The sequence below is a fragment of the Apus apus genome, chromosome 1, assembly GCF_020740795.1.
Source record: "Apus apus isolate bApuApu2 chromosome 1, bApuApu2.pri.cur, whole genome shotgun sequence".
NCBI classification, from domain to species: domain Eukaryota; kingdom Metazoa; phylum Chordata; class Aves; order Apodiformes; family Apodidae; genus Apus; species Apus apus.
In genome coordinates, this window is record NC_067282.1 from 98,675,201 (window position 1) to 98,695,214 (window position 20,014).

General features: G+C 42.4%; 1 protein-coding gene across 2 annotated transcripts in view; it reads right to left on the reverse strand.

Annotated features, from left to right (window-relative positions):
• DSCAM (DS cell adhesion molecule) overlaps positions 1–16,117 on the reverse strand; it is a 495,043-nt gene extending 478,926 nt beyond the window's left edge. Inside the window, exon 1 of one of the 2 annotated variants that reach the window (XM_051641267.1) lies at positions 4,039–4,161. In XM_051641267.1, coding sequence (XP_051497227.1) covers positions 4,039–4,081 — 43 coding nt within the window. In that variant the 5' untranslated portion in view covers positions 4,082–4,161. Of the gene's footprint in view, positions 1–4,038; positions 4,162–16,088 lie in introns of those variants that run through there. The other variant, XM_051641277.1, reaches the window with a different exon arrangement.
• Between the last annotated feature and the right edge of the window lie 3,897 nt (positions 16,118–20,014).

Consider the following 20,014-nt stretch of genomic DNA (forward strand, 5'->3'; position numbering starts at 1 on the left):
GCTATCACGATTTGTCTCTATTTGGCATTTGGTGATTAATTAATAGCTATTCCTAGCTTGAGTAACAGCAGATTTAAAACATCATCAGCTGCACGGTGCCATCTGCAAACATATACCAAGATAAATGCTTTCTGCACATGCATTAAACTTTCTAAGGTAAGGAGTTGGCTACACGATTCCCAATAAGCTATGCATGTATTACAACGTTTCTACAAAGAGAGCCATCTGCTCTGTTCCTTTAATGTTTCATCTCTGGCACCGACAGTCACCGTTTTCTTTGGAGAGGGGTCATTAGTACCACCATCACTTTCACTAGTCATGCTTTAGCCTAACCCTTGCTCTCACTTCAGTATGCTCCTTCTCAGTCTTCTTACATGCTGCTAAAATCAATCGTGATAGATACAGAGCAGGCAAAGGATTCAAACAGGAAATAATTTTAGTGGGAAATTATTTTTAGTGTTATCTGTACTGTACTGGGTGCCTCCCGATGCTCCACTGATTTCAGCAGAACATCTGCAGACAACAGGCATATAAGAAACACAGCAAGAGAGAAGCCTGCAAATGGGTTCAGCATACCTGTTCCAGAGGCTAAATGATACTGAGAGATTGTTTCTGAAAACAGAATCCTACTTCTGAACTAACTTTATCACAGTAATTACAATAATCAGGATTTTGAAGGAGGCTATTCTCCCCTCAAAACCTCCCCTATCTTCTCCTTCCTCCTCTCCCTGTAATTACTGAAATACCCCTTTACTAATTAAAATAACAGTTAATTTTGCATGCTCGCTTCTGGAATACTTGGATATAGTGGCATGGAAGGTAGTACTGATATAGTAACCCTGAAGGTAACTCAAACATTGCTCAGGATTGCAACTGCATGACTCAGGCTTTCAAAGTGGTGAATTTACCTGCATAGCACCCACTGATATCTTTATCATCCATATACTTAGTAAGGCCACAGTGCATTTAGGGTTAATGGTTACCTGTATTTTTCAGAAACTCACAACAATGAGAGTTTAAAGCCTTTACAAAATCTAAAAACTTCAACCAGGTATTTGGGAAGGTTTTGTTTCAGGATTCAGAAGTACTAATTGGATGTAACAGCATGTCAGTATTTCATTGTCCCCAGAGGAAGCTATTTCACAAACATAAAGCCTACCCAGTGACACTGCTCTTCACTGCTCTTATCTAACTTGACAAAATGTATTTATGCTGAGTGACTGTAGGGAAATATGGGGGCCAACCTTGCTGTTGGTAGTCACATGATTTCCATTACCTTCAACAGAAATTTGGCCCAAGATGATTACTCCAGTGTTAAACCCATAATGTGTAGCTTTATCTTTTAAGCTATTTCTCCCTTAAAATAAAATTTAAAAAAAAAAAAAAGCTGACATGATTGACATGAACAATCTTACACATTTTAAAAGTTAAAAACAGAATAAGATGTAACACAATTTAAAAATACTTATGTATGTGCTTGTGTTTTAAGTAGCTGTAGTATGGTTTCATAAGGGGTTCAGAAAAGGCAATGGCAGAAGTCAAGCAACCTTCAACATCCTGCGCGCCCCCTCTCCCCCCGGACATAATCATAAAATAATACTGTCTCTCACACAGCAGACTTCAGATGTATAGATAGAATAATGAAAATAAATGTGTATGTGACATATCTATTTATATATGCAGTCATTTCCTTCAAAGAGATATATATCTGATATGACATTGCATTAAAATCTGCAGTACTTTAAAAACACTATTCTCTGACTCTTGACTCTGATAGGATAGTCCAGATAAATGTCACTAATAAATGAAACCAAGTTGTTCAGTCTTAACACGAAGGTAGGTGCCATTTTCAAAACTTTCCTTTAAAAAGATCCTGAATACATATGCAGTTTGACATCAAGTGTGATATCAAAAACCAACACACTTCTTAAGTTGCAGAGAAACACTGAATCATCCACTACGTATTTCTACAATGCTTTCATCTTAAAATATTACTAAAATAAAATTGTTTTGTGTATAGTAATCTAGATTCGTAAGCCTAGAGATGTTGCTGTGTGGCAGTATACAATCTATGCAGATGCATCTATCATTTACATGTTCTACTATTAAAACTAGAAGAATCTTTGGGATACCAATTCATGTTTGACTGTGATCCAAAAACACATGGATATTGAAAGTGAAATTACTATGGACTTTACAGATCAAGGAAAAAACAAAAGTGATTTTCATAGTATTTCAACTTCATAAAGCAAAAATTACTCTGTTCTTCGAAAATCCCTGGAAGGAGGACTAACTGACTTAGAACATAAAATTTATAGCACCTGTATAAAAGGAAAAAAAAAAAAAAACACCAAACAACAAAACACCAAAACCAAAAACAACAAACTGCTCTGATTTTTTTTTAAAGAGATTTCTGGAAAGAAACAGTTCTTTCCTATGCAAATCTAGTTTTAAGCAGACAATGCTGGTAAGTGCTTGTACTTTCAGGCTGATCCTACTTGTCTTATTAACAGCAAATCTCTTCCTCCCAAGTATCTGGCTGAAGAGGATAGCAAGGCACAATGCTGCCTGTCACAAATAAATAAATAAATAAATAGGTACATACATACATACATAAAGTAAGAACTTGTTGCAGTTGTCTTACTGCTAGAAGAAATTAAAAAACCAAAAAAAATAAGTTTAAGGTTTGGGGTTTTTCAAGAATTTTCCATTTTGTGGTGCTCAGAAGATGAAACCATCTTAAGATAGCCCTAAATACATAAGATTCACCTCCTAATGTATCATCTATCCAGCTATTCACACTGGACTGGCCATGCCTGTCAATGCATTTTCTCATCCAGCATCTACTTAAGTAGATGTGAAGGGACCGTCATCCAGAATTCATTCCTCAACCTCTGCTAGAGGTTCAATTCTTTGTATCTTCCAGGAAAACCTTTCGCTTTGCCCTGTCCTTCTCTCACATTCATTCAATACAAGAAACATCTTCCTATTCTACCTGCTTTGCCTATCCTGAGAATTGTGTGTTTAATCCTTCTGATTTAACTGCCAGGATGTAACGCATCACAGGCAAAGCTACGTTCTCAAATCTGAGCAGGAGGCAGCAATGTAATAGAACAGCCAGAATCCCAGACTACAGCGTAATCAGTTTTCTGTCCTTAAAACTGCACTGCTAATATGCATTGGAATAAAAGTTACACAATTTAAACATATTTTCACATATGACATGGTTTTCAACCCCATGTATCTAAATATTCCCCAATACCCCCATCCACTACCACAAAAATCCAGAAACGACTATAAATGTTTGTCAATCCGAGTTAGCAAAATGAAGGGGGGGGGGGGGGAGAGGGAAAGAGGGAGAGAACAGGTTTACCCTTCTATATCCACTCTAATTTCCCTTTCCTAACTTCATAATTGACTAAAAGTGTCTTCAACATTTCCAGATGATGTAATGTTTTTTCCGTGCATATTTTTACATAAATGAGCGGGGGGACACACACACACACACATACAGAGCAGGTGCCCTTTTAATGAAATAAGCAAAAGGAATTTTTTTGTTTTAAATATTACTTCTTAAATATATTTTTTAAAAAAAAATTGTTAGGTGAAAGCACAAGGAGATTTAAAAAAAAAAAAAAATTAAAAAAGAAAAAACCCAAAACACCAAAAAAACAAAAAGGACGCACTATCTTCATGCAAACGCTTAGGGTGAAAGCGCTTAAAATTATCCCCGGACTTAGCAAAATTCTGTACTTTTCCAGCTAAGGAAGAGAGAAAAAGCACCTCTATCCCTGCCTCTCCGAGCACCGTCTTGTTCCGAACGAGGCAGCCACACGGTGAGGTGGCTGGGTGACGGGCTGTCACTTCGCTAGGTAAGCGAGTTTAAATGATTGCAGAGAGATTTCGCCCTTCTCCTCACTGCTACTCGCAGCCAGCGCGACGCTTGAAACACAAAAGGCACAACCGCGACCCGCTCCCCTTCCCGACGAGGGGAAAGGGATGGGAAGGAGCCCCGCGGCGGGGCCCGGCAGCGCTCACCATGCGAGATGCTGTGGAGCAAGGCGACGGCCAACATCCACATGCCCCCGCCGCTCCCCCGCTCCCGCTCCGGGCTCGCCCTCGCCCGCCGCGCCCACGGCCGGGCCGGAGCTGCCAGGCAGCGCGCAGCGGGTCCGGCCGCCGCCTCCCTCCTCTCCTCCTCTCCCGGCTCTCCGGCTGGTTCCCGGGCTCGGCTGGTGCCTGCTCGGAGCCTGCGGGGCCGCTCGTCCGCCCAGCGAGCGCTCAGCCCCGCCTGCAGCCCCGCGGCTCCGCCGACACTCGCCGCCCGGCTCTCGGGCGGGGGAAGAGGCGGCCGGCGGCGGGGGCGGGGGGCGGGTGCGCGGCGCCCAGGTGTGTCCTCGGCGGCTCAGGGAGGCGCCCGCAGGTTGCCGGGGGCAGGGCCACAGGTGACAGGGTCCTCCGGCGCCAGCACAGGAGCATCCCCGGCAGCGGCCAGCCCCGAGCCCGCGGCCAGCCGGCTCCTCACACCGCTGCCCTCGGCCCGGCGGGCGGGCACATCTTCTTCCCTCTCCCGCAGCTCTGCTCGCACTGCTCCCTCTCGCTGCTGACCTCCCCTGCCTGCCGGCGCAGCCCCGGGCAGCGCGGAGCCCAGCCACAGCCCCTCGCTCCCAGCCCTCCGCCGTCTTAAAGCACCACGAAGTCTCCACAGTGGAAAAAACCGAGACCAATGGAAGGAGGCAGCAGAATATCCTGCCTCTCAATAGTTGGCTGAACTGCGTCCGTTTGGCATCAGCTGAGTTGTGTATGACTAATGTGTTGACAAGTCGTGTGGGGGGACTGGAGGAGGGGGCCCTTCTGGAAGGTCACAGCCTAGACAGGCAAGTGCATCAAATAATTGACTGAAAGAAGAAAAAATATATATATCTACATTTCCCACTGCTTACACAGCTCCAGATACTATTTGGCCTTTCATGTGCTCCTCTTCTGTGGTAACAATTTTTTCCCCCTGTAGCGAAAGAGTAAATTACAGTCTCTCTAACTAAAAGCAATTTCAGCATCTATTCTTTCTTCACATCTATGATGTGAATGTAGGCCTAAAAAGTAAAAGGCAAAGAAATGGGAAAATACTAAATGAAGATAGCAAAAAAAAAAAAAAAAAAAAAAAAATCAATATTGTGAAATACATAACAGCATTAGGGCAACTCTGAATTTAAGCTATGAGATGAAAAGCAAACACAATAAAGGAATAAGGAATCTCAACCTGCAAAATCCCCAGTGTGATACCAAACAGGATCATTTCACATGTGGGGGTCCTCATAAGACTATTTCTTTTAAAGAATTGTTTTATGGAGACAGACATTGCCATGCTGCCAGTACTCAGTCTTGTGCACTTTAAGGAAACCCAAGAAAGCAAGTCACCCAAATAGACATGGGAATGAACATGTGCAGAAATCTCAGCAACACCACTGGATGAGGAATAATATCTGAAGATCATAGAATCATAGAACTGTTCAGGTTGGAAAAGACCCTTGGGATCACCAAGTCCAACCATCATCCCTACTCAACAAAGTTCTCCCCTAAACCATATTCACCAACACCACATCCAAAAGACCCTTAAACACATCCACGGATGGTGACTCAACCACCTCCCTGGGCAGCCTATTCCAGTGTCTAACCACTCTTCTGTGAAAAAAAATTTCCTAATGTCCAGTCTAAACCTCCCCTGTTGCAGCTTGAAGCCATTCCCTCTTGTTCTGCCTTCTTTCTAAAGCCATATGGCACACATGAAAGTGCACTCTTGAAACCTTGTACAAGGCCCTTTTCTTAAGAAAACCAAAGTTGTAACTGAAGCACAGTGAAAGCCATCATGCAGAGTGCTTAGTTCCCTGCATCCCATTTTGGCTGGGTTATCAGCCAGAAGAGACTGCAGGCCTGAAGTGAAAGTAGGAGAAATGAGACCAATATTGGGCAGGGACTAACTGCTCATGGTTGCCCTTAAGAAAAAGATGTGCATAACCGGGGAAGCTGTTCAATGGAAAATAGCATCTGATGCCATTAAAGAAAAATTAAAGAGAGAAGTAGCAATGTCTTGAGGGATGGGGGGGGGGGGGGGAAGTCTGCTTTTATTGGGAGGGAGTTTCTGTTAAAAATTACAATACTTTAATCTCCTTATTTGTAAGAGAGCTAGTGACTAGCAGAAATGTGTAAGTATTCATTTGAGAGCATTTTGGAGAAGTTCATGACAGATTTGTTCAGGCAGCTCTTTCAGAATTGCTTTGTTTTCCATTTTGAAACACAAAACATGTTTGTGGCTTCAGAGACACAGTGCTATGCCGCATAGAATAAATACGCCACCTTCTTATACCTTTCTACCTCCTTTGCTCATCTATATAGTTTTGGCAGCCCTTACCAAATTTCAGTTTTATTTAAAGCAGTCTTAAGCAAGTTTCTGTATGTTTCCATTTAAAACAGCAGCTGCAGATGGAAAGAGTAAGCCTTCAATTTGTACCAAAAGGCAAGGGACCAACTTTCAGCGGGTGTACAGCCTTTTTTAGCAACAACCACCCAACTAGGCAACGAAATCACAGTCCTGAGCTAGGCTTAAGGAAGGGAAGGGAAGGCAGAACACAATTTTGCGTGAAAGCAGAGTTCACTGGTTCTACTGCTCAGGGAATAACTTGACTGAAATCTAAATTAAACAACCTGTCAAAGTGGAGAAACAAGACTGTGTGATAACTTCCACACAGAGTACCTCAAATGAGTCAGAATGCTACTTTTCAAGTCTGAAAAATCAAGCACAACCAAACTTCAACTGCAATCAAGGCATTAAGGTCATCAGCCAAGGAGAATCACCTTTTATGCTTTTTGTTTGTTTGTTATATTAAAATAGAATGTTCTAGATTAAGTGGCTAGAAATTATGTCATTATTAAAACAAACAAACAAAACAAAAACAAAAACAAAGAAAAAAAAATTCCCAGCAAGATATCTCAAGTAGAGTTTGCACATAATTACATCTTTTCTGGAAAAAAAAAAATCCTACGCAACTATTACTGTAAATGTGATTAAAGGTAAACAATCTTAAAACCAACTTAAGTTCTGAAACTGGGTTTAGATCTTGTACTGGTTGACTGTATCTGGTTGATCATCCTTGCTCCCTGTGCCACCACACAAACCATGATCTCTTGAAGTTAACAGAGATATGGCAACAGTATACCAGCTGATGATCACCCTAAATGTATCTCAGACAAGCAGTATTTAAGATTACATTATACTGCAGAAAGCACAAGCAGAAGCCTTCTCTAATAAGACCTCAGAGAAACCCAAATGCATCTGAGCCATCTGATTCTAATAGAACATCCAGAACATCAACGTATTTTCTGATGGTTCTGGCCACACACATTCCATTTGTCCCTTAAGCCACCAGCATGAGCTATGTACAGAAATACCACTAAGCATGATCAGTCTGACAACAATCCACCCAGCCACCAGCTTGCAGTTGAGCACAAATAGAGTTAAGTGGCAAGGTCTGCAAACCAATTTTACAATGTGTGTACCTCATACTCTCATATTAAGTGAGCTGACACACAAGAAATTATCACTGCAGACCAATATACCAAAGAATAGATGGATGCAAAGTGCCTTTGAGAAAATTAGGCTGAATATTTCATGTTCCATTATTGGAAGATGATGTATCTGGTCTATAACTTCTGTAACCAGTCTTGCAGGAAAATTCTTTTTTCAAACAAAAAGATAAAATGGCCTGTATGCAATAAGTCTGCATTGATTTGGCCTTTAAAAAACAAAGGAATCTTCCAAGGAGAGACTAGGCTGGGAGCAGCAGAACTGGTTCTTTTCAGATCATGGATGGTTTCATAGGCTTTGGGCTTTAGGGAACTCAGTCAAATATCTGCCATTGAAGCATTCAACTGTTCAAACAGAGCCCTTCATTGTCATTCAGGATGCAAAAATCTCATTTGCAATTTCAGCTTTGAAAATGGTTTAAAAAGTACCTGAGGGAAGAAAGAGTGGGAGGGAAGCAGAGAGGAAGTGAAGAGAAAGCATGGTGAGAGAGGAAGTTCTCAACAGTCAGAAGACCTGGGGAAAAAAATAATAAAAAATGAACATGCATGAAACCAGAATCTAAATTACTGAACAGCCCAATTTCTGGAAGAGATGATACCTTGGCTCAGTCACCCCCAGTTTCTAAATCATTCTGCCTCTCCTCATTATTGACCTCTTTCCCTGATTGTACTCTTCTTGATGATGTTCTTTCAGAATAGTTATTTGAAAGAAAATTATTGGTTATTAGTTTATAGACTGGTAAAAATAATTGCTAGGGGTTATCAACTAAGTAAACTAACTCCAGATGTAAATTTATTTTTATTTTAATAAGATTTAACCATGTTTTCAGTTCTACTGAGAAAGCAACTGTAGGCCCAGTTAACTTAAAAACAAAACCAAAGCAGAAGCATACCACCCTGAGACAGTAACAATAAGAAAATCTGGAACATTTCAATAACCAATTATTTTTCCCCCTTCTAACAAAAATATGTAAAGAGGAACTATGCAAAGATTTGCGTGTATTTGGCTGAAATAAATACCAGCCCAAAGCATCCAGATCTCAAGTCTTATGAATCACATCTTCTTTCTGAATCAAATTGTTTCAAAGCTGAAGATGACGAGTTTGAACAACTCTTCACCAAATTTTCAGATGAACTAAAGTTTTGTCATGGTAGCCATAATGAAGGAAGGTAAACTCAAAGGATGATAGTGGGGCCAGCAGTTAAGAAGGGAAGAGAAGCGGGAGAAGTGGAAAAGCTTTTCAGTAGTTTCCATCAGTCTGAAAACAGGAATCAAAAGCCTTGTGAGAACAGGTTTTCCTCACAAGACTTCATGGCCGATTTGATACTAGAGAGATTCAGATAAATGTTGAATGCTTGTCAAAACCAATTGCTAAACCTTCTGATATTCACTGGCCACCAAGCCTAATTCTTTTATCTATAAGTTCACAGACAGCCATTTTTACCAGAACAAGCTGCCAAAATTAAGTATTTTCCGTTAATCACTTAAGAATTTAAAAGCAATTTTTAGTTCTGAAAGTACTGTTATGAAGATATGAGTTGAAGTGCTGTGTTTATTACTATGAAGCTGGGAATACTCAAGATGGACAAAAAAAATCTACACATCTGCATGCCATTATTTGTGAAAACATCTATACTACTGATCACTATCAAGGCCATCCCCAAAATACAAAGGAGTAAGAACAAGTTGCTTCCTATACTTCATCTGAAGCCACTGACTACTTTCAACTTAATAATGTGCAAGAATATTGTTATGTGGCAAAAAACGTGCTCTCTCACATGACCTGTCCTTACAGTATACACACAATTAACCAGTCTTGATATGCTCATGAATTAAAGCAGCAGCTTTCAAAGCTGTGTAGATGGCTTAGTATACACCAAGCTTGAATGTATAAAATGGAGATTTATTTTTTTTTCTCTGCCTGAAGTTACTCTTCTCTTCTGCAGCTCATTCCTAGGTTTTGGTAACACCTGGGAGATGTGAGCAAGCAAGCTTATCCCATCAGATAGTTCTGTGAGCACAAAATTAGGGAAAAAAATAATTTCTTCTGGATTTTTGGTCAGAAGTGGATCCTCAGATGTCTATTACTTTCCCAATGCCTTCAAAAACGTGGTGTGGGATTAGTCTCTCTCTTCTCTGCTCAGATGAATGCTTATATACTTACACACAACCAAACAAAATTACTTAGCTATATTCTACTTAGACCCACATAACCAATTGATTTAAACTGGCAAGCATGTTCAAAATTTGTTAGAGACAGAGGAGAAGAGCTGACAGACATTTCTTAGAAAACCATGCTAGAATAAGGCATGGAAAAATCCAGTCTGTGGGAAGCATTTTAAAGCCCTGTGTATGATTCATGTTTTCTTGAGAGAATATCAGATTTGCTATTTAAAACAACATCATCAAAACACAGGGCAATGATTTTGTGTGTATGTAAGGTATAGACTTCTTTTTACATCGCACTTTGCAAACAAACAGAAAAAGCAAGATTCTTGGCTGTTTAAAGAACTGGCAGTCAACTAAAGGAAAAATACTCCCTTTCAGAGGGGCAAACCCAGGAAAAAATATTTTTTTAATTTTCACGTACTAATACAGACAAGTTTTTTCCTAACACAGGAAAGATTGTTGGGGGCAGGCATGTAATAAAGCTAAAGATGAAGGCTAAGAGCGCAGGACACGATGTATCAGACAACTGTCTTGGGTGAAAATCTGGGCTCGCAGAAGGGCAGAAAGGCTTCTCTTGGTGCTTAATTGGTTCTCATAAGAGAAAGCAGTATAGCATGAAATACAAGCATTATGGCACTGAAGATATCCATTTAAAAGTCCCCAAATAAAGATGAAGTAAACCTCTTTGTGTGTCTGATGTATATATAAAGACATTAAAGACTACAGCATTAAATTATTTGAATGACAAGATACGATGAGATGAATTACATATATTGAAATCATAGGCCGAGCTATGTCACACAGTATGTATCATAATATTGTAGCATGAAAAGGCTGAGTCAGGAGTACTATTTTGTTTCTAAATCTGATTTCCTATTATTTGGGTTAGGAGTCAGAGCCTTTTAATGAGAGATTTAGGGCTGCTCTAGGTTTGGATATGGGCATGTACCCATAGCTGCTGCTTATAAAAAAGAAGTGGGGGGGGGAAGGAAATTTAAGGAAGTATCACAGCTTCAACAAGGCTTTTTTTAAAAAAAAAAATGAGTGATGGTTTCAAAGCTCTGCAGATCTCTCTTTAATAATTGTTACTGTGTGATCCATTAAGTACTGTAATGATGTGGGAAGACGGTTATTCCTGGTTCTGAACCAAATTCTACTATTAACTGGCCAGGATGCCAGTGGCTTACAAAGAATAGCAACCACATAAACAAAAGAAGAATTTAAATATTGGAAGCCAATATCTCCCTGACTAGAGTCAATATGCAGAAGGCACCAGGAAGAGCAGAGCTCTGCCATGCTTCAGATAACGCACAGCATCCTCTGTCCTCTCATTTTCCTTGCAGGGCTCCTACCTGCTTCCAAGCCCTGATAAAGAGGCAATATCTCTGCTTGCAGATTGCTGGGAGCACAGCCGAGTGTGGCTGTCCCCAAGCCTGGTGCAAGGGAGGGGGTCCGGGGGGAGCAGCAGAACCGCAGAGCAGAGGTGGAGCAAGGAGGCAGGGTTGCCAGGCAACAGCCTACCGCGTGGGGGGGTGGGGGGGCATTAAAACGGGGAAGGGAAATGGATATACATTTCATTGGCTCATGTGGGGCAGTGGCAACCCTTCCATCTGCTTTTCTTCCAGCTTTCATTGAGTTATGGATGGGGATTTCATGAGAGGATTTGGCCACAAGTGTTTCTTTCATCATGAGCTCCTGTTGACTCCTCAAGGAGGTTGCAACAGGGAGAACAGTAAGGAATACTTCTTTTGCCAACTTGTTGTCATGGATAACACAGCAAGAACAGTGGCAGGCTGTCACAGGTTCCCCAGATAGCCTGTCCTAAGTCTCAGGAATACCAAGTAAAGCCAGGCCTTCCCTGTTCACACAACCACATCAGTGATGTACCTTCTGGTACACTATCGGTTGCCTTAGAGAGAAACAGGCACAACATATGGGAGATTTTTTTTTCCTTCATATTATACAGACTTTCTGTGTGACCAGTGGAGATTCTGTATTATTCCCATATAAAATGCTTGTTCCCATTTTATGACAAAGGCTATTCTGTGAGGTCATAAGTAATTCATGGCATGTCATGGTGTCAGAGGAGAAAAGCTTCACAAAAAGCTTTAAGCAAGAGGCATTCTGGTGAAGAGGGACCAAACAGGAGAGGGGATATAAAATACAGAAGTAAAAACTACTGACAGCCCATGGGGCCAGATGACATACACTGGAAAGATTTTCATGGAGGTTGACCTCCAGGATCCAAAGACCCCTCTCTGCAAGGACGATCTATTACTAAGCCAGTTCCTCACAGTCAGGGACCATGTTACAGCTCTCAACAAATCTGGCAATTGGTTCCAGTCACAAAGCCTTGCAGTGCTCTGCCTCTGCCCTGGTTCCACTGGATGTTTTCTGGTTCAATTACAATAATTATTTGTGATCCCCCTCTTTTGTTAAGCCTTTATTGCTATACATAGCACTCCTTATCACAAAAGACCAGGAAACTGTATTTACACATCATTGTACAGATAACTTTGACTCCATGATGCCTTTTATATAACTTATCGTTGTTCCTATTTACAGACAAAGGAAACAGAAAACTATGAAGGAAACTACATCTGCATTTACTTTTGAGTGCAGAACATAAATTTTACTGATGCAAATTGTTCACAGATAGGATAGATACATTCTTCATGCCTTTCAAGTCATGCAGAGAAACACAAAAGGTTATAAAGTCACATCTCTCTCTCAGCCAGATATCTAGATCCCCTTTAATAGACAAAACCGCAGAGTAAGGATATTTAAGAGATTATTTCTCTCATCTTGAGGTGGTTGTCCAAAGTAGAACAGAAATTGCACCTGCAAGTCCCTCTCCATCCATTTATTGAGAAGTTGAGGTGATCCACACCATAAACACTTTAAGTGAGAAGAGTGATGGACAGAGCAGCCAACTGTCGCTGAGTTTTTAAATAACAGCAAGCCCACAGGTAGGATTTGAAGGCAGCTAATGGACATCTCTTTTGGGGGGATGAAATTCTTATACAAGGGCAGAAAAGTACTTGAATGCAAGTCTGGTAAACAAGTGGAAATTGATATACTGGTTGGAGATGACTCCAAGTACTCATGGGTGAAGCTTGGTAGGACGATGCTATGAAGGACTTTAGGAGAGAGCAATATAGGACATAAAAAGAAAGGGATAGCGTGTCCAGTGAAAGGTTTCACAGCAAAATGAAGGGCCAAGGAAATGTAGTGACAGCAGTACATTGGACTGGTATCAAGGGAGGAAAATCACAATGGTCATGTCATCGCTGGTGACATCATATCTGGAGTACTGCGTTCCAGTTCTGGGCTCTTCAGTCCAAGAAAGGCACAGACATATTGGAGTAAGTCTAGTGAAGGACCACAAAGATGGTTAACGGGTTGGAGAATATGATGCATAAGGCAAGGCTGAGAGAGCTGGGACTATTTAGCCTGGAGAAGAAAAGGCCCATCTTAATAATGCATACAAAACAGCTAATGGTTTGGTGTAAAGAAGATGTGGCCTGACTCATCTCGGTGGTATCCAGTGAACAGACAAAAGGCAATAGACACAAACAGAAAACAAGAAACTCCATATAAACATAAGATTTACATATATATAAACAATTTGTGTTTCTTTTTACAGTAAGGGTGGTCTAGCATGGGCACAGGTGGCCCACAGAGTTTGTGAAGTCTTCATCCTTGGAGGCATTCTAAACCTGAAAGGATGCAGTCCTGAGTAACCTGCTGTAGTAGTTAACTCTGTATTGGGCAGTGAGGTTGAACTAGATCTTGCAAGGTCAGTCTCATGCATTCTGTGGTAAAACCATGGAGCTGATTCTCTACAGATAAGCTTATCTGAGTCCAATGCAGACTAATGCTGTGACACTTCTGGTTCACCATTCATGAGGGCTGTTTTGTTTGTTTCATTTTTAAGTAAAGCCACCTGTCAAAAACGGTCTCTTCACCACCAACACTTATTTTTAGATAATAGTAGCTAATTTAAAAAGTCTACATTTGCTAACAGTTACCACAGTTGGGTTTTCTCTGAGTTTAACTGCTTATAAAGTGACTGCTCCTAAGTAAAGAGCATAAATATAATCTTTGCAAGAGACAAAACTGGCAAGTAAAAAGAACTTGCCTGCCTTACCTGGAAAAGACTGCAGTTAGTGGAATGCCAAGCAAGTAAGCTGAAAATGCATCTTCTCCACTACTTTGGAATAGTTCTTCCAAAACTACAGACAAAAAAAATCCCTGCCTCACCCCACACCTCAAGATACAGAGGCAGCATGCAGGCCACAGTCATATGGAGGGGAGGACTTTGGTGTTTGACGCAAGGCACAGAATTCCAATGTTTGTCTCCAGAGCAAATAGGGATGTCTGTTTTATACATCCTGTTTTATAGAGTTATCACATTCTTGCTGATTCATCTCTTCCTTAAGCATACTGTTTCCTCTCTTCCCCCCTTATATTCCTCTCACACTCAGTTCCTTCCTGCTTCTCTCACTTCTGTTGTATATACCTGGATGCTGTCTGTTTCTTCTGTCTCTTTCTTTTAAATTATATGACTCAAACACAATGGGCTTCAAGCATTTTTTTACCTGATTGTTAAGCAAGAAGTCTTAAAAAGATACACCTGTCTTGCATAACATCATTGCCTGTCTTTCTCACACAGTAATATTGAGAGACTAAGTTCTGACTATTTTGGTCTCCCTGCTTTGGCTCAAGATGTGGATATAAAAACCATAAAGTTATGCTTAAATGGTCACAAGTCAATAAACTGATCAAGAAGGTTTTCTACCAACCTGGGGTTACTAAAAAAAAAAGAAAATTAACCCAAAGAATTCCCAGTTAACCCAAAGATTCTGAGGTAAGAAAATATTCCTTGGGGGCAAGGTGTGCATCAATACTCCATATGAGATAAACCAAACATTTTTTTTCAGTTGATGGAATGCTGTAATGTTTTCCTGATCTGCTAGTCCTCATTCCAGTTACTGTTGCAAAGGTATTCAGTGAGTTTCACTAACTTTCATATTTAGGTATAAATTTAGTCCTGATCAAAGAGTTAATAGGCTTTTTCTTTTTGGAAAAAGCTGGATTCAGTAAATTTGAAACATTCTGCTGCATATTCAATATTTCAATACAGTTTATCGACTAGTGCAGTCAAATTACAGTAACAATTGTTTGAGAATAAGAAAACCATAACAATCCCATTTATTTTTTCCATATGTAATTTGGACTTACTTCTAGCTTATAACTGAAGAAAATTACAGCATGTTAGCATTTGTCCTTACATTAAGTTTCTGTTTTTCATATAGTTTTGATTCACATGCCAAGATCATCATCTAGTACTGCAAGGGCAGGTTTCCTAAGTTTAGGTTTCTGTATTTAGATTTTCTTCTGGATAAAAAAAAAAAAAAAAAAAAAAAAAGAAGCCTGGTGATCTCACTTTAATCCCTAACAGATAATGATTACAGACCATGGCACACACAAACCCCTGCAATCGGAGTTTTCAAAAGTGATCAGCAGCTGTTTCAGGTCATGACTGATGGGAGCTGGCAAAGCTTTGTGGGAAAATGGCAAAATGCCTACATGCATTCGTCCAGCTGAAGCGTTATAGAATGTTCACATAAATAATAATCAGATTCCCCCAAACAAGCTTTACAAGATAGGAGGAGGGAAGGGAGCTCTCATTTATCTTCAATAGTTACTGTGAAGAGATGAATTCTCAAGCAGTCAATACCTCTTAATCATGTAACGGAATTTTCCTCCATGCCCTGGACATCTGCCCCAATCATTTCTTGTACCCAGGATACTTCCACGAGCACAATACATATTTTTTAACCCTATTTCTAAACTCAGGAAACTATAATAGGAAACTATTAGATAGAAACCACCAGAAAAAAACACACAGAGCCACCACATACATCCTTTTAAACACACAGGAGAGCACAAACTAAGACCTTCCAAATACCGTAGACATTAGTTTCCGTTCCTATACAGGGTGAGAAATAGCAGGGTTACCTATTGCTTCTGTTTCAGAAGAACACGTTCTTTAACCAAAGGGGGGAGGGCAGGGGAAGGAAACGTCCTCAGTGCCGACCCCCCGAGAAGGTTGTGCTGCTGTTCGTAGAAACAGCCTTAACTTAAGGGCTGTCACTTTGCTAGGTAAGCGAGCTTACACGACTGCTCAGCAATCTTTGCCCTTCTCCTCACGGCATCTCGCAGCCAGCGCGACGCGTTCAACCCGACAGGCACAACCGCGACCCGCTCCCCTTCCCGGCGGCAGGAAGGAAGGAAGGGAAGGAGCCCCGCGGCGGGGCCCGGCAGCGCTCACCATGCGAGATGCTGTGGAGCAAGGCGACGGCCAACATCCACATGCCCCCGCCGCTCCCCCGCTCCCGCTCCGGGCTCGCCCTCGCCCGCCGCGCCCACGGCCGGGCCGGAGCTGCCAGGCAGCGCGCAGCGGGTCCGGCCGCCGCCTCCCTCCTCTCCTCCTCTCCCGGCTCTCCGGCTGGTTCCCGGGCTCGGCTGGTGCCTGCTCGGAGCCTGCGGGGCCGCTCGTCCGCCCAGCGAGCGCTCAGCCCCGCCTGCAGCCCCGCGGCTCCGCCGACACTCGCCGCCCGGCTCTCGGGCGGGGGAAGAGGCGGCCGGCGGCGGGGGCGGGGGGCGGGTGCGCGGCGCCCAGGTGTGTCCTCGGCGGCTCAGGGAGGCGCCCGCAGGTTGCCGGGGGCAGGGCCACAGGTGACAGGGTCCTCCGGCGCCAGCACAGGAGCATCCCCGGCAGCGGCCAGCCCCGAGCCCGCGGCCAGCCGGCTCCTCACACCGCTGCCCTCGGCCCGGCGGGCGGGCACATCTTCTTCCCTCTCCCGCAGCTCTGCTCGCACTGCTCCCTCTCGCTGCTGACCTCCCCTGCCTGCCGGCGCAGCCCAGGGCAGCGCGGAGCCCAGCCACAGCCCCTCGCTCCCAGCCCTCCGCCGTCTTAAAGCACCACGAAGTCTCCGCGGCGGGAGGGAAAGCAAGACCCGAGGGGAAAAGCGCTTGCGAGCTGGTTTGCGGTCACACAGAAGGGTCTGAGCAGCGCCAGCTGTATGTGCAGGGAAAGTGCAAGCTTCATCCTGAGCCACGCATTCAGGTGGCACGCTGGACGGAGCTGCGGGAGAAAGTGTTAGATGGTATTATATGTAGGACGGTGTTTATTTTAAGGACGTTTGATGCGTCATACAAAATTGCATTTTAAAGGGAAGTGTCCTGACTATTGACCTTTTTTATTTACAATAGCTTTGCCGAGTTGAAAATCTTGTAAATTGTTGGAAATCAGGGAACGAAGTGTAAATCTCTCGGTGGCTTCCCCCTTACACATGAGTCAATGGGAGAGTGCTAGGATTCTCCAGAATGTCATACATTCTCCTGGAGAGGTGATAGCACTGGTTTGGCTTGACCACAGATCCTAGAGCCTGATCCTGCAGATATTTAGCTCATTCTTTGCATGGAAAAAATGAAACATTTTCTCTTTGGATGCTCACACGGCTGAGCAGCAGGTTAAGGTAAGGGGATATGAAAAATTATTTTATCTGGAAGGAAACTCTTGTAACACTGGCAGCAAAGCAGAAACATGCCTTTAAGGTGGACTCAAAAGTCAGATGGGGGTAAGACTTGGGAACATAATGATATGCCTAAGAGGCAGTATGAGATAAAACCTGAAGTGTTTATAAAGAGCTGAACTGTGATAAAGGCATAAACCTCCACAATAAAGCAACAACAACAACAAAAGGAAGATGTAGTACTTGAAACAATAAATAAGACAAGATAGCAGATTCAAAGTTCTCACAGCTTTTGATGTATAGAATGAGTTAGTGTTTTAAGATTTGGACTGGCAAAGAAAATTTTCTTCTGGGTTATATCTTGCCAGGGGACAGGTCAGTACAGTTATACTTGAATGGCCAGAGGGTAAGGTCTTGCAGTGGTAGAAATATCTGCAGTGGAGAACAAGACAAATCGTGCGGTTATGGGAGAAAAAATGGCACATCATGCTTATGCCGCATAAAAACACAGCAAGCTCTGGATGCAGGAGGTGCAAGTGTGAGAGCTGGCAAAAGCAAGTTCTGAAGTATGTTTTGGAGTAGCTGTAAGGATGGAAATATTGTTGGTAGTGGCAGAGAAAAGGGAAGGAAATTAGAGACAACTGAAAAGATGGATATGGTCTTGGTGTCAATATGATTAGCTTCTCAACGAGATAATTAGAGATGTAGCTAAATGATTTTATATACTCCCTGTACATGTCATGGGCACATCTGGCAGGATTTGGGTAGCAGGGGGCTGCATGGTACCCTGAGTGGGGGGAGACCAGGGAGTGCTCTGTGCTGGTGACAGCTGGGTTCAGCCAGCCCAGAAATAGGCAACACTGACCCATCATGCACCAATACTCCAGCCTGTCAGAGCAGCATATTATGCTTCTTTTCAAGGAGGTTTAAGAAAGGGCTGCAGCTTCTGGGGCAGGACACACAAAAAAGGAGATGCAGGAGGAGGCCCAGAAGGACACACAGAAGGAGGTATGCTTCTGAGGAGGCTGGGGCCAGTGGAGAAGTCACAGCAGGGCAGGGTTACCTCTGGGGGGACTGCAGCTCATGGAGGAATTCATGCCAGAGTAGGAAAAAAATGAGTAAGAAGGAAGGAGCAGTGAAAGTGTAAAAAACAAGGAATGGCAAAAAAACCCCAAACACTACACATTCACCCCAGCCTCCTCTGCTGCCCATTGCATCACTGAAGGGACTGAGTGCCAATGTGCAGCAAAACAAGGGGAAGGGAGACAACAGGAGCCTGGAACAAACTTCAGCCTTGGAGGGGAGGAAAGGTGTTTGCTTAAGTGTTTGTTCAATTACTTGTCTCCTTTGTTTCTCATTACCCATATAAGTAATTAAAAGTTCATGTTCATTGGCAATACATTAAATTAAGTGGAATTCCCTGCATCGAGTCTTGTGACAATATATTAGTATCCCTGCAAGCAAATGTAATGCCTCAGACCTGCTAAATAACTGTTATAAAAGGAAGTAGAAAAGTAAAACATAAAAGTAATCCTTTTTCAAATTAAGACCAATTGCAAAAACACCGAATTAATTATTTCTAAGATACTAAGCATGGACTTGGCTTCCTCCTGTTTCTTACTTAAATTAAATGAACAAAAATATCAGCAAGCCTTCTATAGAACAATAATGTTTTATTTATTATAGGATGGATAGCAGGAATCTTGTAACCAGAAACATTTTCCTTGGTATTTTCCATATACTTTACTTTTACTTGTGAGACAAATATTCTCTTATTGATTTGAAATTATCAAAACGAAGATAGGCTGAGGAAGTTGGGGTTGTTCAGCCTGGAGAAGCAGAGGCTCCAAGGTGACCCTATAGCAGCTTTCCAGTACCTGAAGGGGGCTTACAAGAAACTGGGGCAGAACGTTTTGCACGAGCATGTAGCAAGAGGACAGGGGGCAACGGTTTAAAACTTGAAGAGCGGAGATTTAGATTAGATATGAGGAGGAATTTCTTTACCATGAGAGTGGTAAGGCACTGGAACAGGTTGGCCAGGGAGGTTGTGGAAGCCCCATCCCTGGCAGTATTCAAGGCCAGGCTGGATGGGGCTTTAAGCAACCTCATCTAGTGGTAGGTGTCCCTGCCTGTGCAGAGGCATTGGACTTAGGTGATCTTTAAGGTCTCTTCCAACCCTAACCTTTCTATGATTCTATGAAAATGATGTGTTAAACCAGCAAAGAGAAAAGAAACTTGCCACATGGTTTAATTGTTGGTTCTTTTGCTGTTGGTTTTCTAACTGTGTAACTTGAAAGTTCTACTGCAAATGCCTTGAAGCAGACAAGTAGCGTTGCTTAAATAATTTATCTTAATGCTAAAACATTATGATTATAAACAGGGTTTTTTTAACTAGAAGAGTAACTTTCCAAGTTCTCACTGTCTTTGTGCCCACCGTTTTTCTTGGGAGAGACTTCCCAGTTGATCCTTGTTGGTGCAGTCTGACCCTACAATGAGCATTTGTGAAAACATCATTGAGTAGCATCTAAATATGTGGAACCCAGTTGCACCCACAGTGCTTTAGACTTGCTTTAGACAGTGGGTGACAATAGTCATACCTCTGTTATGAAGAGATGTGATCCAGACTTTTCTTCATGACTTACCTTGGCTACTTCTATTGCCTTCTCAAAACAATGTCTCAACTCTTGACAATCTTTCACGCATTTATCTTCCACAGCAT